Source organism: Neophocaena asiaeorientalis, unplaced genomic scaffold (genome assembly GCF_003031525.2).
Source record: "Neophocaena asiaeorientalis asiaeorientalis breed wild unplaced genomic scaffold, Neophocaena_asiaeorientalis_V1.1 scaffold303, whole genome shotgun sequence".
Lineage (NCBI taxonomy): Eukaryota > Metazoa > Chordata > Mammalia > Artiodactyla > Phocoenidae > Neophocaena > Neophocaena asiaeorientalis.
The window spans coordinates 1,199,720-1,226,932 of record NW_020174420.1 but is presented as its reverse complement, the minus strand read 5'-3'; the positions used below and the strand labels follow the sequence as shown (position 1 = coordinate 1,226,932).

The window sequence follows — 27,213 nt, the reverse complement described above, 5'->3', positions numbered from 1 at the left end:
AGGAGACCAGGGGTGGCTTTCTAGCTCTTGCTCCAGCCTTGCCACCCACTTGAGTTTGCGCTGTGTCTGGTGACCTCTGGGAGCTGGTGTCATCATGACAACTGCCTACCCCCCCACAATAGGATGTTCGAGCTGACCTGCACTCTGCCTCTGGAGAAGGACCTGAAGGTTACCCTCTATGACTACGACCTCCTCTCCAAGGACGAAAAGATCGGGGAGACGGTTATCGACCTGGAGAACAGGCTGCTGTCCAAGTTTGGGGCTCGCTGCGGACTCCCCCAGACCTACTGCATGTAGGTGCACGTCACTGGCTGCTTCCCTGATGGTGGGCCGAGCCCTGACTGTGTGCCAGCCTGGGCCTAGCACAGCACAGACACTGTCTCTCTCAGTCAGCCCAGGTCTTATCCCCACTCCATAGATATGGAAACTGAGACCTGGACTTGTAAGTGGTGGGATTAGCATTTGAACGTGCTTATCTGAAGCTAAGAACCCAGCTCTTCCTCACGTCTATAATCAAGTTCTCCTTAAGGCACCGTAGAGGGCCTGGAGAGGGGAAGGAGAAGGGAGACAGACAATGGGACACACAGCCCCGCTGGGCCCCAAGGTGAACTCACGTGTGGCCAGCCCCACCCACTTCCTGCCAACTTGGGTCTTGTCTGGGTCTGATTCTTTAAAGCTGGACATTGGAAACATTTCAGTTCCAATTCCATGTGTATGTAAAGAAGTCCTTTTGTCTCTGGGCCTCAGTTTCTCTGTGTGTGAAATGGGCTCCCCGGTCATGCTGAACAATCACACAGGGTGCCCACGGTCAAAGTGAAGGGTGGGTGATGCCGTGCGTGTGGGTACATAGGTCACTGCACACACCTCTGCCCCCATTAGTGTCCTGGAGCATCTCATCTTTGTCTTGTGTTTGGGCCTTAGCTCTGGACCCAACCAGTGGCGGGATCAGCTCCATCCCTCTCAGCTCCTCCACCTGTTCTGCCAGCAGCGCAGAGTCAAGGCCCCCGTGTACCGGACAGACCGTGTAGTGTTTCAGGATACAGAATACACCATCGAAGAAATAGGTGAGTTCTCCCTCTCCTGCCCTCTCTCTTGTGGGTCCTCTCCTGCTGGATGTAACCACTGGACACAACCCACACCAGCACGGTGTGGTCTTGAGTCTCTCCAGGGCAGCACAGATGGACTAAACTTGCACTTGGTATTCTTGGGACCAGTACTTACCTGGGACACCATTGTGAAAATTCGAGGTCAAGGTGGGGCCAGGGTCAGGGCGGGTCGGGGTCAGAGCTCAGTCTAAAACCAGGTTGGGGCCTGTCTGATGAGATGAGGGGTGATGAGGGGTGAATCTGAAGATGAGGGGTGAATCTGAAGATGAGGGGTGAGTCTGAAGCCAGGGTCAGGGTCATGGTTAGGATCCGTCTGCTTCTGGCTTTGTGTGGGCAGACTGGTCAGAGTTTGGGTAGAGCCCACGGCTGAGAAAGTTTTCTACTTAGTCATACTAGTCTGCCAGCTTCACCTTGACGGTACCTTCTGAGCCCCCAGTCACAACTCCTTCACCTGATACATCCAAAGGGTGGCAGGAAGCCCTGTAGCCCCCGTCTTGCCTAATGCTCTGGGTCTGCCTCACGCTCATGCCGAGGGTCCTGCCATGTGCTCCCCGCGTGTCTGAGATGCTCATAGGCCTGCATGGCCCACCCAGAGCAGCTCAGACTCCCCAGAGGTATTTACAGACCCAGCTGGCCCCTCGCCTCCTGCTGGTTTCGGAGATGTTTGATGTCAGAGCTGGTGCTGAGGTTGTAAAAGGGGTGGGAGGCTTTGGCTCCCTCACCTGAAATCCCCCTCCTCCTTCTTCGTTTCTCTGATTCTCCGAGGTCGTGGCTGAGCCAGGCTCCTTTCCATTAGGCCCTAACCCCTCCCCCAGTCTCTTTTCCTGTAGAACGTGCATCTGTTTTAGGGGTGGTCTCATTTCTTTCTGCTAGTCTGTGAGCAGCTTAAGCACAGGAACCAGGGCTCATGGTCATAAATTCATAGGAAAAGAAAGCCAGAAAGCTAGAGTTGGTGAGGCCTGACATCTCCCTGTTTTTGCAGATGAGGCCATTCAGACCACGAGTGGTTAACAACCCGCCCAAAGTCACGCAGCTGGTTAGAGGCAGAGTCAGGTTCCTGGCCCGGTGGTCCTTCTGCAATGCCGCGCTGCTTCCTTAGTGGCACCTATTAAAGTGGACAGGGCAGGTTTGATGGATGAACGTGTGTGTGTGTGTGTGTGTGTACGTTAGAATCTGTGCTGGTGAACATGGGCACACCTGAGTGCACAGACCTGTGTGTGTACGTGTGTGTAGACACATGTGGACCCTCCTACCACCAGTCAAGGTCTCTGTCAAGGGGGCTCCAAGTTCATGTTGCTGGCTGGTTGGCCAGGCTTGTCAGGGTCAGAACCACCGCCGTGTCCTCACCCCATCTACAGTACCAGTCCCTGACCCAACCCCTGGCGGGTAGAGCTGTACCTGGGAAGCACGCAGGGGAGGGGAGGGGTATTCACATCCAGTCATGCGCCTTTCCTAATGAGTGTGTGATCTCAGCTGCCCTGCTACCCAGCTGTGTGACTGCACGGTGCTTCATGTCTGTCATCTATGAAATGGGGCTAATAATAGCACTTACCTTTTAGGGTTACTTTGAGGATCAAGCCCTGTCAATATTTATGAAAAGCAGTGCCTGGCTCCTGCTTTATAAGTGTTCTCTGTTACTGCTATTATTTTAGCTACTGCTACTAATCAAAGAGATTGCATGAAACAGAGAATACTACTGAGAGCACTTAGATGCCAATCTGGGAGAAGAGCTTGTGGAGCCTCAGAGTTGAGAGCAATCTGGAACGGCTTCCTGGAAGGAGTGGGCTTTGGAGGGGGGGGAGAATTTGTATTGGGTGGGAAAAAGGAAGGAGAGCTTACAGAAGAGGCTTGGTAGAGTTGGTGGCAGTGGGGAATCTGGATTTTAAGCCCAGAGCCTGTGGACAATGAGGTTTCCCTTACAGAGAACGAGACGTGAGGGCCAGAAGAACTGTGTCTGGGCCAGGGGTGAGGCTGCAGGGTTAACAGCTTCTCGAGGCCCTCAGGCCCCCCTACCACCTCCTGCTCACTCTGTCCTGGCAATTTTTTTGTCTTCTCTCTGGGGCAGAGGCTGGCAGGGTTCCGAACCCACACCTGGGCCCAGTGGAGGAGCGTCTGGCCTTGCATGTCCTCCGGCAGCAGGGCCTGGTCCCTGAGCACGTGGAGTCCCGGCCCCTCTATAGTCCCCTACAGCCGGACATCGAGCAGGTAGGACCTCCACCCTCGGGCCCCAGAGCCCCTGACCCTCAGCTACCCCTCCCCAAGGACAGCTTGGATATCCCAGAAGCACCAGTGGAGACCTCAGGATTTGGCTAATCCCTCGTTGTGGGGTTTCTCCACAGCCTGAATGGTTATCATTGTTGGCCTACGAGGGGACCTCTTGAGCCTGGCCTCCCCCGGCTGCCTGCAGGCCTCAGGGCCTGGGGAATGAGGCTTCTCCTCCATCCCCGTGTAGGCTGGACCTCTGGCTGCCCACAGGTCATTCTGAAGCCTCGCTGTTTCAGCCTGGCCACAGGGAGTCCTCCCCTGCCATCAATCAGTGACATTGCAGATGGCCAACCCTGTGCTGGGCAGTGGGGAGTTCAGACAGGGCGAGCCTATGACAGAGAGGCAGAGTAGCCATCAGGAGGGCCAGGGGAATCCTCCCAGGCAGAGGGAGGGAGGGCAGAGGGACAGCAGGCCCAGGGGTGACATGGGGAGGCTTCCTGGAGGGGTTTGGAGGAGGGGGAGGAGAGAAAATGTTCCAGGCAGAGATGGGCTGAGGCAGCCTTTGTGGCGCTAAGGTGACTTTGTGGACATGCAGAGAACATCCTCTCTGCTCTTTGGAGCTGAGACCTCTCCTCCCCTTGGTGGCGTGGCCACCAGCTCCCCAGAGTGGCACTGCAGGTGTTGAAATGTCAGCTCTTTCGCGCTCATGTGAACCAGAAGAAGTTAGGTCAATCCCTGCTCCTTCTTCTGTAAGATGGGGACAGAGATAACAGCCGGCTCGCAGAGGAAGAGGGAGCTAAGTGGTGGCAGGTAGAGTGGTTTCCTGTCGTGGAAACCCTCTGAGCCCCCATCACTAAACCAGGCTCTCTGAGCCTCCACAACTGTGTACACCATCCCCAAGGCCGACTGCCCCCTGCCCTCTTCCGCCTGGCACAGTGAGACTCAGCAAACATCGCTGTCTCCAGAGAGCTGCCCTGACCCCTGATCCCCAGGTGCTACCCCAGTCCTCAGCCTGTGGGGCAGTGGGCTCACCCCTGTGGTTGGCCCTATGGTCCCCTTGGGGGCACCTCTCCTACAGGGTGCTGAGCCTCTCCATGCAGGGCCTGGGGTTTCCCTGTCCTGTGCTCCAAGTATCCAGTGCAGAGCAGGTGGTCAGGAGATGTTGGTTGAATGAAGAGGGTGGCGAGAGAGCAGGGTCATGTCTCTCTCCCCAGGGGAAGCTGCAGATGTGGATCGACCTGTTTCCAAAGGCCCTGGGGCGGCCGGGACCTCCTTTCAACATCACCCCACGGAGACCCAGAAGGTGACTTACCCCAGCCCAGGCTCAGAGCTGAGCAGGGTGGTGGACTGGTTGCTGCGGGTGGGAGCAGGAGGTGGCTTTCGGGCCAGGCTTTGGGCCACTCAGGCCTCACTCTTGTGCGGGCCTGGCCAAATGTCCAGCCAGGCAAGCAGCAGAGTCTTGGGTGGGCTGACTTCTTGGCTTCTCGGACAAGGACTGCCCACCCTTTGGTGGGAAACCCACGTGGATTTGAGTCATCCTCCTCTGCAGGTTTTTCCTGCGTTGTATTATTTGGAACACCAAGGATGTGATCCTGGATGACCTCAGCATCACCGGGGAGAAGATGAGCGACATTTACGTGAAAGGGTAGGAAGTCACCCTGCTTCCCACCCGTCCCGACTCCGCGGTGTCGCCCCTGCTCCTTCGGGGTTGGTGGTTGGTTGGGAAAGGGGGAACTCTGGGGTAGGGGATGCGGAGAACAAGAAAGGAAGGATGGCCTTATGGGAGTGGTCTCTGCCTCTGGGGAGTCAACCCCCACCAGATTTCTCCTTCCACATTAATCTTTGCGTTGAACTTACAAGGCTGGAGGATATCCCTCAAGAGAGAAGTGAGAACATTTTGAAATTGATGGCACATTTGGTACATCAGATTATTTTTCCTTTATCGCGTACCAAGTTCAGTGACCTTCTTAATTCCTTGTTTGCTTACGTCGAGGCTGTGTATTGTGGTGGAGACCTTAATTAGCCATGTTCTCTAAAATGTGTATGTCTAGTTGGATGGTTGGCTTTGAAGAGCACAAGCAAAAGACAGATGTGCATTACCGGTCCCTGGGAGGTGAAGGCAACTTTAACTGGAGGTTCATTTTCCCTTTTGACTACCTGCCAGCTGAGCAAGTCTGCACTGTCTCCAAGAAGGTGGGTGTCATTCCTGTCCCCCGGGGTGCTCGTCCCAGGGCTGTCGAAGAGCAGCCTGATCACTGTCCGCCATGTCACTGTCATACCCCTACCGCTGCCCCGCCATTGCTGGAACCACCTCGGCTATCGCTGCGTGACAGCCACCACCATTGTCCTGTCACTGCCAGCGTCACCACCACCACCACTCCTCCTACTTCTGCCACCATTGCCATCGTTAGCATTGCTGCCATCCCACAATCTCCCCCACGCCAGCGCTACAACCACTGTATGTGGCTAAGTCCAAATCCTAACAAACCAAGCCGCAGGGAGGGCCATGGGCTCGGAGTGGGGAGAACACTGGTAGGGAAACCCAGCACGGTCATCGGAGAGCGGTGAGGCAGAACCCCTAGGGAGAGCGGCCCCAGAGGGCTGTCTGGCCTTCGGTTTGGGTTGTCTGGCCACCCGCTAGGATCGGGTGTTGCTTAGCCAAGTCCCTGCTGCTTCCCCCTTTCTCCCATTTCTGTGCCTGGGGCCTGTGGCCACTGTCCAGGCTAGTATCTCTCAGACCTGGGGAGGCCCGGTGCCTCAGCCGGGGGAAGGGGCAGCTCCAGAGACCTCAGCTCTTTGTGGGTTAGCATCTTCTAGTTGAGGCCTCATCTGGGCCGTGAACTCTCTCCTCCTGAAATAGGCGGGTCCCAAGGCGGGTGGCGGCCCCGAGCCTGCCCTTAGGGAGCAGCCCCCAAACACGGTGAGGAGGGTGCCGTGGGCAGGCAGCTTCCGGAGGCGGAGGGCCCCTCTGTTGGAGCTTCTAACTACTGCGTCCCGCCTAGAATCAGTTCCGCCTGCACATGCTCTCCTGTTCCACAGGGTGAATACCTCTCTGGAGTCTGGGTCCTGCTTGTCCTGTTTCCTTCCAGAGGTGGCGCAGGGCTCCAAGGCAAAGCTTCTGTGACTCCTCTTTCTGTCCTGAACGGTTGTGTGGCTTAAAGAAGGGAAATGTGTAATGGACCTCGGCTGCCTAGGTCCTCTTCTTTCTCTTCATTGCATCCTTCCCCCATGACCCCTTCCTAAGCCAACAGACAGAATCATCTGCGCTTCAGAGAGACCAGAATGTTCCGCCGAACATTCCGAAACCGTCAAACAAAAGAAAATATGGGTTAGATAAGGTTAAATGAATTCTTTCACCCAGGGATGCCTACCAGAAAGCAGAGTTTAGCAACAGCCCTGGATGCTGTGCAGTCAAGGAAAGCCTAGCCTATTTGTAGGTTTAATCTTGTTTGCCTTTGTTCAGCGTGTTTGTCTATCAGAAGATGTTTCCATAACAAACCAAATGCTGCATTTGCTGGGGAGAGCTCCAAGTCAAACAAACAGTGCCTGTCCTTGCTGTGGACGGAGGGAATGGGGAAGGGCGGCCAGGCCCTCCTTCAGGCCACCTCCCATGCTCATCAAGCCCTACACCGGGTGAGGCGTGGCTGGGGAACTGAGGCTGAGAGATGCCGATCGGCCCAACACGGGAGGCGGGACCACCTCTCTGTTGTGACAGGTGGAGATGGGTGCAAGGAGTCTCAGGGAGCAGAGTCTTCTGTTCTTGCTACAAAGTAGGAAGAGAGAGAATCTCCTGGCACTATGGCAGGTGATTTGAGACAAACGACAAAGGCGGGAAGCAGCTATTATTGAGTGAAGGAGAGAAAGCGGGAGAGAAAGGCAGAGGGAGAGGGAGCTAACTGGTGGTACCCGGCAGTTCTGAGGGCCCAATGGGATTGCTGATAAAGAATTTGAGGGGGCTCCATTTTGGCAACAGTGGGGTTTCATCTCTGCCCTTTAGACACCAGCAAGGAAGCAGAGAGTTGAACTGACCCACAGTGGAGTTCCAGAGGAAGAGAGGGGCTGAGGGAACCGACCCATTGGCCCGATGGCCCACAGGACTGGGCTGGCCTTGGGAGAAAGAGAAGGCTATGGGGGATGCTGAGCCGGGAGGAGTCAAGGAGGCTGGGAGTGGCCCGGAGTGGTGAGGGCTGAGGGAACGGGACTTCCCCCCCGCTTGGTGCCAGGCTCCGGAGAGGGTGGCTGGAGGGGGGTGTGTGGCAGAGGTCAGAAGAGGAGGCTGAGAACAGTCAAGGGGTTCTGAAGTCATCCAGGAACATGAGGGAGGAACTGGCTTGACCCGAGACAGGGCCATCGGGTCCCTCTGGGAGAAAGGACGCTGGGAGGCAGGGGGAGCCGTGCCCACAATGGGGCACCGATTAGCTGGTCTGGGCTAGGGGACTAAGCCTGGGGGCGGTTAGTGCAGGGGCACTGCACAGCCTCTGGACTCCTTGGTCCTGCTGCAGAGCCAGCCCTCTGCCGAGGGGCTCAGCGCCTCTGGCAGGCAGGCCCTCCAGGGACCCCATTAACCAGACGAGACTGTTGTAAAGTACAAGGTCTCCTTTCATCCGGCGGCTTTGAACCACTGCTGGTTGCCCTGGCCGGCTCCCCACCTGGAGCCCAGCACACCCACCGGAGCCGGCCTGTGCGTCAGGCACCCACCCTGCAAATAAACAGCTAGTAAAAGGGCCCAGACTGGGAACGTAATGAGTGCCTGGGACCTGGGGGGCCATCCCCAGGCTGGAGCCCCAGCCCAGCTGCTCCCGCCAGGGGCTGTTTGAACCTCTGGCTCATTACTGAGCCCATAAACCGGGCTGGCCAGAAGCATGGAGGATGCTGGCGTCCTGTACAGGCAGGCCTGCAGAGCTGGCCATAAAAGCCCCGCCGGAGGAGGGAGGCACCTGCAGGAGGGCTGGGGCCCGGAAAAGAGAGAGGCACCAGATGGGGGTTGGGAGCGAGGGGCCATGTAGGGACCTGAGCCCCTTCACCATCCCAGGCAGCAAGCAGTCCAGGCTGCAGCCAACTGCTCTGCAAGGTGATGATTCCTCAGGGGGCACTGGCCACGGTCTTGGGTCACGGGACCTCTGTGGGGTCTGTGTGATCTGGAGGGGCCACCAAGGCTGTGTACACAGGGCACCTGGGCCTAGACAAACCCTGTGTGGTCAGCAGTACTCCCTGACTCCCGTGGAGTCTGTCCCCCTGAGACTGGGTCCAGGTCCCTGCTGTGACCTGGCACCCACCATCTGCGGGATGGTCAGTGGGTCCTTGCCACCCACTCAGGTAAAGCTACAGTGAGAGGACAGAGAATAGGTGTGAGTGGGAAAGCCCCAGGGACGGTCCTTTGGGTTGAGTGTGACCGGACCCAGGGGCAGATCCAGGCCTCAGCGCGCCAGTCCCCAGCCCTCAGCTGCTCCACGAGGCCTTGGTAGAGAGAAGCCCAAGACAGTGCTGTTCCAGGCTGACTGGTCTGAGGAAGTGGGGAGGGGACAGCAGTGGGCTGGTGAACTTCCCAGCACCGGGAGCTTTCGGTGTGCCCCAGGGCAAGCTCTTGGAGGTGAAGGTGGGGTGGGCTGGGGACACTGCCCCCAGTGCCAGATCCTTACAGTGGTGTGTCGGGGGGTCCACCCTGACACCTAGGTTCCCAGCCAGCCCACCTTGTCCCCAAGATCACAGGGGCAGGATTAAGAGACTCTTGAACCTGACTGACTGGGTTGGAATCCAGCTTGCCTCTTCCCAGCTGGGTGACTTGGATAAATTACTCGCTCTGGTTTGCTCAAGATAGTATCTCCTCATAGGTCGTTGGAAGCATAAATGATTTCATAGTGGGAAAAGGCTGATGCCTAAGAAGTGCATATTAATGTTGTTTTTATTAGCTGTCAGACCTTGGGCAAATTCTTAACTTCTCAAAGCCTTTGTTACATCATCTGTAAAACGGCAATGAGAACCTTGACTCATGGAATTGCGAGGATTAAAGGAGCTACCTTATGTCAAGCGAGCCTGCGTGGTCCCCTCCTGGGCCCTTGAACACTGCCCTCTGGGGTCTCAGCAGTCTTCCTGCCAGGACCTGACTCTGGCAAGTCCCTAAGGGACGTCCCCCTCCACTGCCTCCTCCAGGCAGCCTTCCAGGCTAGAAGGGACCACTGCTCCTCTCTAATCCTGCTCTCCTGCTTCCTCCTCTGCTTCTCCTCTGGGCCAGGATGCTTTCTGGAGGCTGGACAAGACAGAGAGCAAGATCCCCGCCCGAGCGGTATTCCAGATCTGGGACAACGACAAGTTCTCCTTTGATGACTTTCTGGGTGAGCACCATTTCCGGTCAGCACCATCTTGCCTGTCGGGGCTGCCCCAGAACCCCTGCTGTATGTTTGTGCGCCTCTCTCAGGCCTTGTGGGAAGGCTGGCAGGAGGATCAGGAAGCTGAGGGTCACTGGGCCCTGGTGCTGAGTGAGGTCGGTGACACAGAGTAGTGCCAGGGTGAGCAGGGTGGCCAGCAGGGTGGCCTGCCAGCCGAGGTGGCATTGAACGCTGGGCCGTGTTGGAACAGGGAGCGCTGGCTTGGAGGACGAGGTGGAGATGGTGCCTTCACAGGGTGAAGTGTGGGGCCTGCTGGCTGGACTGTAAGGAGCCGCCCCATCACAGCTATAAAAGTTCACTGGGAAAATGTGGCCTATCCCTACGATAGGATGTTATTCAGCCACAAGAAGAAATGAGATCATGCTACACCATGGGTGCACCTTGAAAACACACCAAGTGAAAGAAGCCAGACGCAAAAGTACAAATATCGTATGATTCCTTGACATGAAATGTCCGCAATACGTAATCCACAGAGGCAGAAAGTGGTTGCCGGGGATTGGAAGGAGAGGAGGTTGGGGACCGACTGCTCGTGGGTCTGGTGTTTTTTTAGGGGTGATGAAAATATTCTGGAATTAGATAGTGCTGGTGGTCTCACAACGCTGTGAATATACTAAAAGCCACTGAGTTGTTCACTTTACAATGGTTAAAATGGTGCATTTTGTTATGTGAATTTCACCTCAGTAAAGAAATAGTGGACCTGTGAGGAAGGCGGTCCAGGAAGTCATGAGTCCTATGTTGCAGTTCTGCTCTGCCACCTGGGGGCAGGGCGGGCTTGGACGAATCACTGGAGCCCTCCCTGTGTGGCCCGTGATTGCAGAAGTCACCGAGCTCTTGGGCCCCTGCAGAGGATGCTCTGAGGAGCAGCCCCAGCAGGAATGGGGACGAGGGCTGCCTGCCCGTCGGGCTGCTCTTCCCCCCGACCCCGAGCCTGGTCCCCTGAACTTGGAGGACTGGCAGCTGCTCCACAACTTCACTGTAAAAGGTTCAGGGTGTCAAAATCATAGCACTAAGTTGGACTTCTGTTCTCTTACTTATTATTCTGGAATACATCATTCCTGTGGCAAAATTAGAAACCGGAGATAAGCAATGCCTCCCCTTCCTATTTTATTATAATCTCACTACCCAGAGATAACCTTCACTAATATAACTAAGATAACCTTCACTTTGGCATGTATTATTATTTTGGCATGTATCTTATACAAGCAAACACATATGTGTTATATGTATTTTATACATATATATACACATGCGTATATGGCATATAGATAGCAAAATTGGTTTATGTTACACATACTGTCTTAGATCTTGATTTTGGGGAAAACAATATATTAAAAACATTCTTTCTGTCAGGAGTTATCCATCTGCATTGTATCTGCATCATGGTGCTTAATGTCCTGCCTGATGTCCCATCAGACCCTCATTAGTCCCCCCTAGGTGCGTACTCGGCTCATCTCTAGGATTTCCTGCATGAGTGACAGCCTAGGCTTACATTTTTGGACCCTTTGTGAGTATCTTTCCTGAACTCTAAGAAGCAGATTTTTAGGGTCTTTGTACATTTTAGTGGTTTTTGAAACATTTTGTTCAGTAGCCCTCTAGAAAGATTTTACATTTTTATATTCTCACCTGTGCCCTGTTTGCCTTAAGGGCACCATTTTTCCTAAACTTTTGCTGCCAGTGTTATCTTTTTTTTTTAAAAAATTGCCAGTGTGGTACCTCATTTTTATCTTTCTTTGCATTTCTTCATTACTTGTAAGGTACAACTTTAAAAATATGTCTGTTATCCATATTGTTGATGGGATTTTCTTTTTCATGGTTTTGGGATGGTCCTCTTTTATTGTTGATTTTCAGAGCTTTTTATATAGTAAGGACACATTACAAATAATTTCTCCATTTTTCAATTGCTTTTCACATTTGTATGGAATTTTTTTTTGCTTACAGACTAAATAATTTTTTTAGCATCAGTCTATCAATCTTGCCTTTATGAGGTGAGGCTCATAATTTTAAAATCAATTTTAAAAAGACAAACAAAAAATTGCATTTTATTGAATGAGAAAACAGTGTCCAAAATAAAATTAAACAGGATCATCTTTTGTTTTTAAAAATAAAACTACTACTTTTTAACTCCATAGATTTCTTTTTTTTTTAATTGGATGTTTGTATATATTGTGAAGTGATAGCCAAAATAAGTTACGTAGTTAACAATGTTTTTTTCTTGTGAAGAGAAATTTGAAGATCTACTCTTTTAGCAACTTACAGTATTATTCAGAGATTTCTTTTTCCCCCTTCATAATGTATTTTCTAATTACATATTTTACTTCGAGTACTTATTACTTTTATTTTAAAAATGATAGTTAAGATCTGTAATTTTGCCATCAGGAAATAATCCTATGTTTCCTTACAGTCTTTATGTAGATATAGTATATATAGTTTAATATCCTGATTTTTACTTAATATTATCTTGGGATCATGTTTAAAATGGGAAATAAACATTCATCTGTAGTTGAGGGATGGAGAGATGTGTAGATGGGTGGATAGATAGATGAAGGCTGATAGAGTTGAACAAATGCTGGATAGAATAATGACCTGATTAATGGATAGATACAGTGCTCAGCAAATGGTAGCTCTAGAGGGATGTAGACAGTTAAGTCAAAGCAGATAGATGTATGGAAGGATAAATGGATGAATGGAAAGAAAGAAAGCTAGAAAAATAGATCCAGTCAATGAATACCTGCAGTAACTGAGCATTCCACACTGATAAAAAACCTAATCTCCTTTGTATGGTATTCAAGAATTGTTACCGAGTCCAGGCTTGCTCTGCTCACTGCACGACAGGCCAAAGAATTGAAGACGAGGTGTTGAGACAAGGAATATGACTTTATTTGGAAAGCCGGCAGACCAAGAAGATGACAGACTAAAGTCTCAAAATAACCATCTTATTAGGGTTTGGATGCCAGTTTCTTTTATAGCACAGAGAAGGGGAGGAGATGAGGAAGTAAAGTAAAAAGGCTATAAGTTTTGCAAATATCACCTGGAATGGCCAGCCTCCGGGAGAGGATGTGTTAATTTCTTCTTTCTTGTAGCCATCCACAGGTGGACAGGTTCCGGATATTTCCCTGAACAAAGGCACTTTGGTTTAACATTCAGGCAGAGGGGCAGGGTTCCCTGAGTATAGATAGTATGTATAGACATTATGCCATTATGTATAGACAGTATCCTTTTAGTGAACAAAAGCAGTGGAAAGCAAAGGTTAAAGTAAAAGAAGCAGATCCAACATATAGTCCGATTTGGCTCTTCCCTGTTACAATTCCCCACTGTCAATATCCATTCCACAATCTTGTGGAAGAAGGGGTGATGACCGTTCTAATTGCTTCATCAGATGGATCTTTCTGGGAGTGTCCATCGGTGCCACTGTTCCAAACATTGTTTCTTTTGTTCCTCTCTGGAAAGCATCTCCTGTACACCTGTAGCCTTAAAAAATATTCACAGCTTAAAAGTTGAGAGTTATGATGTATTCAGTGGGAATTTTGAGGGCTTCAAGTTTGGGAGGGAGCACTTCAAGTTAAGGAATTTAGCGCTTTTCTATGTATGGGAAAATGCAAGAGTCTGGGCTCACTGAAATCACTCCCTTGATATGCACCTTAGCTATCTGGGGCCTGTATCCTGTATTCTCATATCCTGAGTTTCCTCAGGGTTCACCGGCTCACGTTGGAGGGCTGCAATCGCTAATGACTGATGTGGCAGGAATTATTCAATTTCTCAGATCCTCTCCTCTTGGTCAGGATTTTGACCAATATTTGGGAGACATTTCATGATCAACTTTTGTCCCACGGCGCTGGGAGGCTCATCCCAGATCAGGCAAAAATTCTTGGTATGCCACTCTAAGTGCTAGTTTTGGGATTAGGCCCTATTGATAATTAAAGATTCTCTGGATCCCCTATCTAACTATGATCCAGGAGACATTTTCCCTTGTTGCTTCTTCCCATACCTAGAATCACACTATTACAATTATTTTACATTATAAATGTGATCTATTTCCTCAAGATTTTTAGCCATAGAAGTTTTGTTGGAAGCCTGGTTACACACTGGGTACTGGAAGAGACAACGGTCTTATAAAATAGACAGGATATAAGTAATGCAGCTAGTAACATTGACAAAGACATAGTACAGCAGGGAGACACAAAGTACAAACCATTTGGCTTACAAAGGTGTAATTTACCAAATTACTGTGAGTCATAATTAGCTTAAGGGGAAGGTTTTCCTTACACCTGGAAAACACAGATTTAAACCAGTCATTTTTCAGATAGAGACCATAAAAATTATAACCATATTCACCACTTTACTGAGTTCTATGTAACGAATCCTTCTTGTTAACAGCTTTATAAGCCATCAGGTTTCCCATTAGAATTCTTCAATTTCTTAGCCAGTCCAGCATTATGGCCTGAAAGCCAGAAACTTGTATTTATCCAAAGTCCTTCCTATAAATCTTCTTGAAGAGGAAGCATTTTTACAAAGGCATCCTCAGAGTGAAACCATAACTGTCTATAATGACGAAAGACTTAAGAAGGCACGTTTAAATCTGATTACAATGCAATTGACAAAGTAACTTGGTTAGTGCTGTGACATGCAACACATTTAGATAGTAACTAGAATTATGACAGATAACATTTTACCAGCACACATCAAATTTTAGGAACTCCATATAATCTCTAGAATACCTGTATCATTTGCCATACAGTATAACCTAAGAAGATTTATTACTTATTTGACACTTCCCATGTAATTCAACCTACCAAGTGAACCTAATTAGTTAATATCTCTCTTTGGGGTGTTTCAGGGGCCCTTTGAAGCATCCCAAAGTTAGCTAGAGTTCAAAGGAACGTCATTATAATTTTTTTTTTTTTTTGCGGTACGCGGGCCTCTCACTGTTGTGGCCTCTCCCGTTGTGGAGTACAGGCTCCGGACGTGCAGGCTCAGCGGCCATGGCTCACGGGCCCAGCCACTCTGCATGTGGGATCTTCCCAGACCAGGGCACGAACCTGTGTCCCCTGCATCGGCAGGCAGACTCTCAACCACTGTGCCACCAGGGAAGCCCCTTCATTATAATTTGATTTGTGAAGTTTTGTCAAAAAAATATCAAAAGGGTTTAAACAGTCAGATAGGACCTCAGGTCACTGTGAAACAATAGTTATTCACTTAGCGGAAGTAACAGTAAAAGATTTCAAAGGCAAATACAGAACAGATCACTTAAAATGTAGAAAAACTTAAAATCTGTTATCAGAGGCAGTTCAGAATCTAAAGAAACCTTGTCTTCTTAACAGAGAGAAAAGCCAAATTCAAATTTTTGACCAGCTTACTTTTAAAATTCATTTACTCAGTTAAACTTATTTTAAACTTAGTCAATCCTGACCGTCTACAAAACTCTTTTCTTGGGGTCCACTTTCAATAAACCTTCCATGACTTAACTTATTTTAGCACAATTCTAACTTTCAAGTTGTGGAATATCTGCAGAGATTAATAATTTTATTTTTTTAAAATTTATTTATTTGTGTTTATTTTTGGCTATGTTGGGTCTTCATTGCTGTGCGTGGCGTTTCTCTAGTTGCGGTGAGCAGGGGCTACTCTTCATTGCGGTGCATGGGCTTTACATTATTGTGGCTTCTCTTGTTGGGGAGCACAGGCCTCAGTAGTTGTGGCATGTGGACTCTAGAGCAGAGGCTCAGTAGTTGTGGTGCATGGGCTTAGTTGCTCCATGGCATGTGGGATCTTCCCAGGCCAGGGATCGAACCTGTGTCCCCTTCATTGGCAGGCGGATTCTTAACCACTGCACCACCAGGGAAGCTCTGGAGAGATTAATTTTAGATAAAGATAATTATTTTAAAAAGTGCACCTAAAGCTCTTATCTCATTTACATTTTCTTTCCTTAAAAGTTTCTTTACATCAAGTTACTTTCCTTGCTGATAAATTTGCAACAGATATAACAAGATTTTATTTAGCTTATATTAAACCTAGGCATAATGAAAGTATTATACTTAATGCTGATGACTCTAATGACATGTCTATATTAATTAGATCAACAAACAAACATTAATACTGAATATTTCTCAGTGCACATGAACCCGAAATTCATTTAGCTTAATTTTTCTTGTATTTAGAATTGTTTGGTTTGTAAGAACTTACTCTTCTTTAAGCCAGTTAAATAGAGCTCATCCGCAAATCAACCCCAGCAATGTCATCCAAAGACAAAGACACATACGAGGACACAAACAAACAGAGACATCATAGTTCTCATTTCAAAATTTCAGCCCTGAGTCACGTACAGCAACATAAAACCCATCAGTTTACAAAAAGAGGTTGGATTAAAATTAGGTTTCTGGCAGATGGAACAAATCAAGTTCACTTGTCTAGATGGCTGAATTTTTACAGAAAAAACACTTAGTTTTTTAATTTATCCTTGACAAGTCAATTTCTAAATTACTTTGCCCTTTTTTCAAAGTTTGCATTTTAAAAAGATGGCAGAGATGAGCGTTCCTGAGAAGACCAGATAGGACACTTACATCTCAAAGATACAGTCAAGTTTTTCCTAGGATGCCTTTGTTTCCCCTTTGTTTAATATTTACAAGCCTCTTAAGATAAAAATAGGGAAGGTAGTCAATCAACTTGTTCTCCACTGTCAAAGTTATCTGGGGCTCCTGTGCGGAAATTAGAATCGGATGCCTCAAGTCCAGGGGAGTCCCCTGGCCTCTTACAGGATGTCAGCACAAGGGAAATTGCCCTGCTGTAGAAGTGGCCCCTGGTCCAAATTGGGTCTTAGATGGTGGGTCTTAGATGGTGGGTCTGTTGGGTCTTAGATGGTGATACTAAACCAGGTCCCTATGCCTTGGGGGTTATCATAGAAGCTTCTATTTGATCCCCATGGGTAGGGGAAACAGGAGGCGGTGAATATGTTGGCGGCATATGGCGGGGGGGGAGCAGTTGGAGAAACTGCTGGTGCAGCCTGCTCTTTTACAAAACACTTCTAACTGCGAGATCATATAATAATTGAGTGAACCATTCAGGGACCATCATTCTTCTGATCCTAACATATATTGGGTCCACACCCTATTACAATAGTATATCATGTCTTTCTTAGTCATAGGCTCATGGCTATGTTTTGCCCATTTATCTAATATACACCCCAAAGGGCTCTCCTTCAGGATAGATGGAGTATTTCCATTTTTTATAAGTTTGATAACACCAAAACACAAAAGACACAAACAAATTCCAACACAAAAGGCCCAAACAAATTCTGCCATCGGTGCACACAAAACCAAGACCAAAACCAATGAACCAGTTCCTAAATCAGGTAGACTTAACCTGCAAAACCAACAAACTAGTTCCCAAATCGGGTAGACTTACCCTACAAAACCAACGAACTGGCTCCAAATCAGGTAGAGTCCAACAACAATTTCCCCCTCCAGTAGGGTACCCCAATCAAACAAATTGGCTTATCCTGTAAAGGAAAAGCCCAAATTAAGAGGGAAATATGTTCCCAGTGTGCACGCTGGAGCAACTTACCATACAAAGTCGAGTTCATCGACTCGCAACACAAAAGGATACACACAAGCAAAACAAGACCAAGACCAAAACAAATGAACTGGTTACTGAATTGGGTAGACTAACCATACAAAATTGAGTCTGTGGACTCGTAGAAGTTGGTCTTTTCCTTGCTTCAGCTGCCAAGCGCTGCAGTAGCTGGCACCGCTTGAGGGAAGTTTGAAGGGAAGATCCTCAGGACAAATGGTCCTGGCATCTGCTAGGCCTTGCCACAATGTTCCCTGACCGGGGCTGGCTAGCCAAAAGCTGCAAGCCTCCTGGCTGGCTTGCCAAATTTGTTACCGAGTCCAAGCTCACTCTGCTTGCCACATGACAGGCCAATGAATCAGAGATGAGGTGTTGAGGCAAGGAATACGACTTTATTCGGAAAGCTGGCAGACTGAGAAAATTGCAGACTAATGTCTCAAAATAACCATCTTATTGGGGTTTGGATGCCAGTTTCTTTTATAGCACAAAGGGGGGAGGAGATGAGGAAGTAAAGTAAAAAGGCCATAAGGTTTGCAAACATCACCTGGAATAGCCAGCCTCAGGGACGGGATGTGTTAATTTCTTCTTTCTTATAGCCATCCACAGATGGACAGGTTCTGGATGTTTCCCTGAAAAAGGCACCTTGGTTCAACATTCAGGCAGAGGGGCAGGGTTCCCCAAGGCAGGCCATTATGTATAGACAGTATCCTTTTAGTGAACAAAAGCAGTGGAAAGAAAAGGTTAAAGTAAGAGAAACAGATCCAACATGTGGTCAGATTTGGCTCTTCCCTGTTACAGAATTTCTTCAATTTGGCCTTGGAAAATATTTTTTAGATTTACCTCTCTCACTTAATCCCTTTAGTAACCTATGCTCCAATCCCATTGACTTCGTGTTGTTGGAATTGGATTAGGTGAAACCTCATGAAATTGCTGTTTTTATACGTCAAATATAGTTGAATACCAGAATTTTCATACGGCTCAACCCAGTAGATGGGGCTATTCTTGGAGAAGATGGATAAAATAGATGAGTAGATGAAGCAGTATAGAAAGATAGCTGCTTGGATAACTAGGTGGGCAGATGAAAAAATTGGTGGATGAACCACAATGAGATAACACTTATACCTATAATAAAGCAAAAGCAAAAACAAAAAATGGAAAATAACAAGTGTTGGAGAGGATGTGGAGAAATTGGAACACTTGTACATTGGTGGTATGCATGTAAATTGGCGCAGCTGCTTGGGAAAAAGTTTGGCAGTTCCTCAGAAAGCTAAACACATGACCTAGCAATTTCGCTTCTAGTTATGTACCCAAAAGAATTAAAAACTGGGACTAAGACATCTGCACACCAGTGTTCAGAGCAGCATCCTTCACAAGAGTCAAAAGGGGGAAACAATCCAAGTGTCCATCAACAGATGAATGGATAAACAAAATGTGGTATATACGTACCATGGAATATTATTCAGCCATAAAAAAGTATGAAGTACTGATACATGCTACAATGTGGATGAATCTGGAAAACTAATTATGCCAAGTGAAATAAGCCAGATACAAAAGGATACATTTTTATGATCCCACTTGTATGAGGTGTCTAGAATAGGCTTTTTCATAGAGAAAGAAAGTAGATTTAGAGGTTAGCAGGGCTGAGAGGAGAGGGGAATGGGGAGTTATTACTTAATGGGTACAGAGTTGCTGTTTGGGGGGAATGAAAAAATTATGGAAATAGGTAGTGCTGATGGTTGCCAAATGTTGTGAATGTAATTAATGCCACTGAAGTATACATCTGAACATGGTTAAAATAACAAATTTTATCTTATCTATAGATATTTTACTGCACTAAAAACGGTTTAAAAAGTTGATGGTCGGTGGATGTAGACGATGGGTGAATGAATGAATCTGTGCATAGTAAGATGAATAGTTGAGCAGGTGGGAAGTTCTGTCAAGGGTGAATCAATCAGGGCACAGTAGCAGGCATATGCATGCATGAATAGATGGATGGGAAGCTGTACAGATGGAATGAGAGGCAGTGGGTGGGGAGTGGAGTTTGAGCCATGGGGCTAAGACCATGGATTGAAGCTGAGGAGGCTGAACTTGCCCAGCCCCAGGGTGGCCCTAGGCTGACAGTGACTGAGAAAGCGTGGGCCAAAGCACCCTTCTCTGCTACAGGCTCTCTGCAGCTGGACCTCAACCGCATGCCTAAGCCTGCCAAGACAGCTGAGAAGTGTTCCCTGGACCAGCTGGATGACACTTTCCACCCGGAGTGGTTTGTGTCCCTTTTTGAACAGAAAACAGTGAAGGGCTGGTGGCCCTGTGTGGCGGACGAGGGTGAGAAGAAGATACTGGCGGTAAGTCTGTTCCCTCTGGTCGGTGGAGATGCCGGAGTGACTCGTCCATAGAAATCGCTGAGCACAGACGTGTTCCTCTCCCTCTATCCTGCCCTCCCTGTCTGTTTCCCAAGACACTGTCCCTCTTCCCTGCCAGTTCCCAGCCTTCGTCTCCTCGAGGCTCGTATCCCAGGAAAGCCTATCTAAACCTAAAGATGCCCTAATCTCCCGTGGACCCTGTTTAATTTGTACTTTGCTTCTTGGCCTTCACAGTGATCTGTATCCTGGGTTCCCCTCTGGCTGGGCTTCCTGTGGAGGACAGGGGTCATGCCACTCCCATTTGAGCAGGACCCTATAAGGGACTGACCTTGTTCCTTGTCCTTGTCTTCTCCCTGCCCAGAGGTCTGCCCAGGGGTGTGACTGGGGACCATGGAGAATCATCCTTCCTCTGCAGAGGAAGTAAATGAGTTTACTGTCCTTCCTTGGTATCAGCAGAGGGTTGGTTCCAGGAGCCCGCGTGGACACCAAATCCATGGATGCTCAAGTCTCATAGTCCACCTTCTGTGTTTGGTTTAATCTACAGATCTGAAACCTGCAAATGAGGGCCAACTGTGTATTTATTGAAAAAAATTTGTGTGTAAGTGGACCTGTGCCGTTAAAACCTGTGTCGTTCAAGGGTCAACTGTACTTAGAAACGGCAGACAGACAGCCAATCCCTAAAGTGGCCCTTGAAATAAAATATCCATGTTGTATAACAAATTATAACAATTAATAAGAAATACTAACATCTCAAAAGAAAAATGAGCAAAGGGCATACATAGATAATACATAAAGCAGTACAGTGGCCATTACATATTTAAGAAGTTTCATTTCCCCTAGTAATTACATAAAGGAATGCTTTCAAATGTGAAAACATTTTTTATGTATTATATTAGAATTTTTTAAAAAATAGAAACACTTATTGCCAGGGAGGATGCAGAGAGACAGCCTTCTCATTTACCTCTGTTGGGCAGGCTAATGATTTTTACCATTTGGGGAAACAATGTAGTAATATATAGCCAGAGACTTAACAATAGTTATGCCCTTGAAATTTTTCATCCCACTCCTAAAATCTCTCCTAAAGAAATAACCCCATAAAATTAAAAATTTAGGGTTTATTTGTAACAACAAAGAGTTGGAAACAACCTAAACGAACCAAAATAACTGGTTTACTAAATAAATTATGGTCAACCATTACATAGATACAGCATTAAAAGCAAACTTTAAAGAGTATATAATTATATAATAAAATATATTCCTAAATGAGAGAAACAAGCTATAGAACCATATATACACAGCGTGATATTGCGTATACTTGCAAAGAAAAATAGCTCTGAGGAATAAAGTATTAAGAGTGCTTGTCTCTACATAGTGGAAGTATGGGTGACAGTCTCCTTTTTTTATACATTTCTGTAGTTGCTATGTGTTCTGCAAGGAGCAGGTACTTTTATGATCAGATCACCCTGTATCTTTTTTTCAAACAAATCATAAAGTGACCTTTACATCTGTCCTGGCCTGGCTCCTCTCCAAGCCATGGGGCCAAGCCTTTATGTCTCTGATCAGGTCCCCCTTGTCCCCTCAGGGCAAGTTGGAGATGACTTTGGAGATTGTGGCCGAGAGCGAACATGAGGAGCGGCCGGCCGGCCAGGGCCGAGATGAGCCCAACATGAACCCCAAGCTCGAGGACCCAAGGTTGGTGCTCAGCCCCTGACCCCTGATGCCCAAGGGGATGGGGAGGAGTATCCACAGCACAGGAGGCACTCACTGTATAGCCGCACAGAGGTCCCAGGGCCCAGAGAGGGGTGTGACTCATCCAAGGGTACACATTGTTAGGGGGCAGGTGACAGACATCATTCCAGGACACGCTGGGCTCATCAGCTAGTTCCAGAAGCAGGCGCTGTTGGGTAGCTGTTGGTTGTAGGCCAGGCGTGCTGTCATATGGCATGTATATGTTGTGTCATGGAACCTTCCCTGCTGAGCCGTTATTAGTATCCCCGCTTTACAGATGAGGAAACAATCACAGCAAAGTTAAATAAGGTCATTCCAAGGAAAGTGGCGAAGGTGAAATTCTCACACCTGGTCTGATTGGCCCCGGAGCCTGACCAAGGTCTTTCCCTGACCAAGCTGCCTTCCATGGCTCTCCTGTGGTGTCAATGTGGCTTTCAAAAGGCCTTTCAGCTTTAATTTTCCCATCTGTGAAACGGGGGCCTAGTCCCTGCCTCCCCTACCTCACAGGCCTCTAAGGGAGGGGCCTACATCCCAAACCAGTGGATGCAGAAGCCTTGAAGGCAGTTACCGGAGCCTGAAAGATGGCTGTTCAGATGCGGGGCAGGGCTGCATTTGCTGGGTCCCTTTCCACTGCCTGCTCAGCTCAAGTCACACTTAGCACGGACAGCCCACTTTGTTATAGCGCTATCCTGAGTGCCACTGGCTGGCAGAGGAGTGACAGGCATCCCTGCCCAAGGATGCTGGGATCTGGGTGGAAAGACAGAGAGACCCAGGAGAGCCAGCGGCACGCAAGCAGATGTTAAAACGGCCATTACTGAGACACAAAATCCTGCCCTCTCTTGAATGGTGAGGCTGACCTAGGGGAAGGATTTGACGTTCTTGGTTATGAGACACAATCAGCTTTCTGGGTTCACTCCCTGCCAGTGAACGAGCCACGTGCATCTAGGCCAGTGGCTTAGCTTATCTGAGGCTCATGGACCATAGCTCACCTAACGTGGAGCCCCTTGAAGCTCTGCCCAGTCCCCAAATCTCTAGTCTGTGATTAAGTCCTGGGTCAGGAAGGAGAGAGTGGCAGGGAAGGTGACCTGGACAGGGTGGCTGAGAACGGGGTCCCTGAGGGTGTGCAGGGCTTGACAGCACCAAGAAGAGGAGGGCAACATGGGCGGGGCTCACACTGTAGCGAAGGCTGGGAGGAGAGGGCGATGCAGGTGCGGACAGGGGCTGGGGGCTTGGAGGCTGGGCAGGTCTGGGGGGCTGACTCGGGTGGGCCAGGGCAATTTGTGAGCAGGACCCGGAGGGAGCAGCCCTGGTGGGAGGTACCCTGCTGACCTCTGGGCTCTCACTCGCAGGCGCCCTGACACCTCCTTCCTCTGGTTCACCTCCCCGTACAAGACTATGAAGTTCATCCTCTGGCGACGGTTCCGGTGTGCCATCATCCTCTTCGTCCTTCTCTTCATTCTCCTGCTGTTCTTGGGCATCTTCGTCTACTCCTTCCCGGTAAGCTGGCCTGAGTGGGGAGGCACAGACCCTTGTCTTGGAGGAGCTCCTGGTCTGATGTGGGAGGTACAGCCCTTGACCTCCAGCAGCTTCTGGTTCTCAGGGGAGTCTGTCATTGTCCTCAAAGTGCACCCCGTGTCTGATGGAGAGAAGTAGCTTCTGTCTTTGGGGAGTCCATGGTCTGATGAGGGAGACATAGGCCCTGCTCTGGGGAGTCCCCAGTCTGGTAGGAGACCCTTGGGGAGCTCTTAGTCCAGTGAGGGAATCTGAGTTCTTGCCCTTGATGGGGAGACACCGCACCCTCAGCAAGCCCCTGAGGGGCTATGTAATTAAGGGGTTGGCAGAAGGCGAGGCCCCTTGGGCAGGCATGGGCAGGGGAACCTTCTTGAAGGAGGGTGTGGAGTGGGTCAGGAGGGGCAGGGAAGGTGTAGATGGCAGAGCAGAGGGGAAGGTCCTCTGCTTGTGAGGATGGCACCTGCTGAGGACCTGGGGCTGGAGAGGGTGTCACCTGGGAACCTGATAAAGTGTGTCCTGCCTGCTGCAGTGGGCTGGGCGTGGGGCAAGGTGTGGGCGAGGAGGGGGCTGGCAAGGAGCCTCTCATTGGGCGCAGTAAACACTGGGGCCCCTTTCCCCTGCTAAGAAGCCAGCTGATGCCTGACGAAGAGTGGCCAGGGCCACCCGCGTGGGGACTGCTGTGCCCAGCTCCAGGGGCCCCTCCCAAGGGAGGAGGTTCTGGAGCTCTCTTCCCTGCCTGTGCTTCCCTGACCTCACAGCAGCACCCCCAGTGTCTCTAGAACCTCAGAAGCGATCACAGTGTCCCCAGGCTGACACCTGATTTTTAATATTCTTGAAATTTTTGAAACTTTTTAATACAAAAAATTCAAAATCGTATGTAAGTAGAGGAATGGTGTGATCGACACCATGTCACCCTTATTTGAATGGAAAGAAACACACATCCAGAGAGGAGAGGGACCAGCTCAGGGCTGCACGGCAGCCCTGTGTACAGCTCCCGGTCTGGGGTTCCGGCCACAGCCCTGGTCAGCACCAGGCCGCCGGTCAAGCACGCTGTCCCCACAGTGGGTAGTGCACTCTGGGAATCACTCACCTGTGAGCTCTTTGCTTCGTGAATCCTCCGGGAGGAGGAGGTGCCCGAGAGCGCTCTCCCACCGTAGCTGGCAAGGCATTGTACCAGCAGAGCACGCCTCCTACGAGGAGGACGGTTAAAACCACGGAACAATCCCCTGCAGGCCCTAAGATCATGAACTGTGGGAGCAGCAGAGAGGATGCTCTGGTTTGGACGTCCAGGCCCCGGCTACCCCTTGGACCCTAAGTGACAAAGGAGGGTCCAGAGCTGGGATGACCGTGAGCTGGGCCGCGAGCCGGGCCCTCGTCTCAGCTGACTGTGTCGCCTGGAGCGCCAGGCTGAGACCGTTCTGAGGCTCAGTGAGACGACTCACGGCCCGTTGGCCAAACGTGCCTGAGGCCCAGGGGCGGGTCCAGGCTGGGGGACCCTGAAGCTCCTTCAGTTTGGGGGGCCCTCCTGAAGCAAAGGAAGACAGATTACAAGTACAAGGTTAGCTGCTGGGCCCTGGAAGGACACGAGCAAGTGTGGTGCCTGGAGTGTCGCTGCCCTGGCAGTGACCTGGGCTCAGGGGTTGGGCCCAGGACTCCCCTTGTGGTCCCCTGTGTCTCCTCCCCTGGGACACAGCCCTGTGGCCAAGTTGGGGAGGCGCAGTGGCCCTCACCTGGCCTGTCCTCAGGCTTACCTCCTCTCATGTTGAGTGCACCCAGCCGCCACTCGGTTCAGGTGAAGACATTATTAGCGTGCGAAGTGTGTCCGGGAGGTGAGGGCGTGTTGTGTGGGTGAGGGGAAGGCTGGTGGGGCCCGTGCCCCTGGGAGCTGTCGGTCCACAAGGAGATACAGTGAAGCCAGGGATGAGGGGGAGCACGGGGTACAGCCTAACGCCTCACCGAGAGGCCAGGCCAGGGAGTGTGGGCAAAGGGGAGCTGGTGTGGACCCTCGCTCCTTGAGGAGGTGGTCTGAGGAGCAAGCAGCGGCAGCACCAGGGAGCTGGTAAGAAATGCAGAGTCCTGGGCCAGCCCCAGGCCTGCTGAGGAGAATCTGCCTCGGGAACATCAAGGTCTGAGCATCGCTGCTGTGTGGAACACAGCTCCATGTGGAGTCGGGAGCTGTTGGCTGGGTTCTGGCTCTGTCGGTGGCTCCCCAGTGACCGTGGCCAGGCCCTCCCGTCGCATGAGGAAGGGGCTGGGATAGGTCAGTGCTGACCTGCTGTGACTAGCACTGTGGATAGGGGAGCGATTTTTCCTTCCCCAGGGGGGCTGCATGTCAAGCCAGCCTTCTGCTGAAGAGCTGAGGGGAGGGCCCCGCCCCTGCAAGGCACTAGGGCTTCGGACTAGGCCTCAGGGACCTGGGGAAGGAGGCCCTGCTGCTTGGCTGGGAGATGGACAGAAGATTTCCAACCACTTCCAGGCTGTGGTCCTTTCTCGTCCCTGGGGCAGCCTTATCCCAAAGCCCTGCGGGCAGGCCCTGGTCAGAGCCTCTTCCCTGTGTCCTGAGTCCCCAGCAGCAGCAGTCTCCTATATCTTCGGGGTTTGACCTTTTTCCAATGCCAGCCCTGCCTTCTCTCTCCAGAGCTGGCCTGTGGGGTTAGATCCTAGGCGAGGGCTGTAGGGCAGCCTGGGTCTGAGACTGCAGACTGCTTTTGCTTGCAGGCCTTTGCTACAAGCTGGGCATATCCTCCTTCCCTCCAGCCAAGTCACCCAGTCACCTGGTGGATGCCAGACCTGTGACCGTCCATCACCTGGCTTTCAGGCCTTGGGGGGCAGAGGCCTGGGTGCAGAGGGGCTCCCCCCCACTTGGCCTCATCTCCCACCCTCTTGGAAATTCCCCTGGGAGGGGGACAGGGAGGGCAGCCCGTCTGATTCCTCCCAGCTCTGCCCTAGAGGCAGCCGGGAGCAGGGCCAGTGTGGGGAGGCAGGAGGCGATCTGGCAGGGAAGGAGCGGCGGCTTTGTTTCCAGAGTTGGCTTTCCTGGGCGGCGCTGGGGAACATACTGTCCCAATTAGGAGCCCTGTGTTGTGTTGTATGTGTTTTCATGGTTTTGGGGGGAGGAGTGGGGAGGGGAGATTCCTGCCAGTCCTGCAGCAGCCAGGGCTTAATCAGGGGTGACCCATCTCTAGGGCTGGCCCACACTGCGGGTCATCCCTCTATACCCCCCACCCCAGCTCGCTCTCTGCGTTTTGGACGGGAGCGTGGTGGCCAGCGAGCCCCAGGTTCCCGCGCTGGGCAGTGTGGGAGGAGGGTGGGGAGAAGCGCAGCCGTGCCTTCAGGCCACCTGTCTGATGGCAAAGGCCGGGCCTGGCCTGGCCAGGGGCAGAGTCCTCTCGGTAGCTGGGCAGAACCTCGGGGTGGGCCCTGGAGTGACGGGGGAGAAGCCAGAGCAATTCAGGCGCTGTGGCCCCCAGGCAAGCGTGTGGGCTTGTGTGACAGCCAGAGCACTATCAGGGTGGAGTGCCGAGCTGAGTGTGGCCTGGGGGATGATGAGGGAGAGGTGCAGGCAGGTGGTTGAGTGGATCAGCCACCTTTCCCAGCTCCGTTTCCCTGGCAGCTGTCGTCACCTGTCCCTGCCTCTCCGCCCTCCCTCCAGAACTATACTGCCATGAAGCTGGTGAAGCCATTCAGCTGAGGACTCTCGGGCCCAGGACTGGCTGCCTGCTCTGCTCTGCTCTGCTGAGTGTCTCCAGATGTCCAGGCCTCACCGTCCTGCCAGGGTGGGCAGACAGAGAGAGGGACTGGCACGCGCTCCAAGTGTTGGCGACATCGAGCCCTGCGGTCACCCCGCTTTCATCATTTCTCTCTCCCCCAACCCAACCCTTTTGGGGATCAGCCCTGTGTATTTCAGTATAAAACAGTTTGAACCGCAAAGCGGCGTTGGTGTGTGTATCTCTGGGGTACCTGAATAGGGTGACTGTGCAGGGGATGTCTGGGTGGGCGCGTGGGTGGGATGTGTGCCATCTGTGCAACGTTCCCAGTGGGACTGTGTATCTTTCGGCAAGTCTGGTAGGGGTGGCAGGGGCTTTGAGGCTTGATGTCTGGCCTGCCTGGAGACCCAGCCTGTTCTGCTGCCAGGACGTCCCTCCACCCTGTGCCCTCCTTCCTCAGGCATCTCCTCACCCACGGTGATCTTTGCTTGGGTGGGCAGTTACCTGCACCATGCCCGGGAAGAGGTTCCACTTATGCACATGGAGCCCCTCGGAAAAACTCTAAAGGCTGGGAGGGCTGCTGGACCCCTGGCTGTGACCTTGTCTCCCATGCTCTTGGAATTTCTTGGGGTTCCCTCCCTCTGTTTCC

The 27,213-nt window shown here is 50.7% G+C and overlaps 1 protein-coding gene across 11 annotated transcripts in view; it reads left to right on the top strand.

The window, feature by feature from the left end:
* The window catches only part of DYSF (dysferlin), a 220,715-nt gene extending 193,940 nt beyond the window's left edge, over positions 1-26,775 (top strand). For all 11 annotated transcript variants that reach the window (XM_024756409.1, XM_024756407.1, XM_024756408.1 and 8 more), the window contains 11 exons: positions 123-293; positions 922-1,064; positions 3,172-3,311; positions 4,526-4,614; positions 4,861-4,956; positions 5,363-5,504; positions 9,544-9,643; positions 19,421-19,599; positions 21,200-21,309; positions 22,695-22,842; positions 26,510-26,775. In XM_024756409.1, the coding sequence (XP_024612177.1) occupies positions 123-293; positions 922-1,064; positions 3,172-3,311; positions 4,526-4,614; positions 4,861-4,956; positions 5,363-5,504; positions 9,544-9,643; positions 19,421-19,599; positions 21,200-21,309; positions 22,695-22,842; positions 26,510-26,548 (1,357 nt within the window). In that variant the 3' untranslated portion in view covers positions 26,549-26,775. The remainder of the gene's footprint in view (positions 1-122; positions 294-921; positions 1,065-3,171; positions 3,312-4,525; positions 4,615-4,860; positions 4,957-5,362; positions 5,505-9,543; positions 9,644-19,420; positions 19,600-21,199; positions 21,310-22,694; positions 22,843-26,509) is intronic.
* Positions 26,776-27,213: the final 438 nt, after the last annotated feature.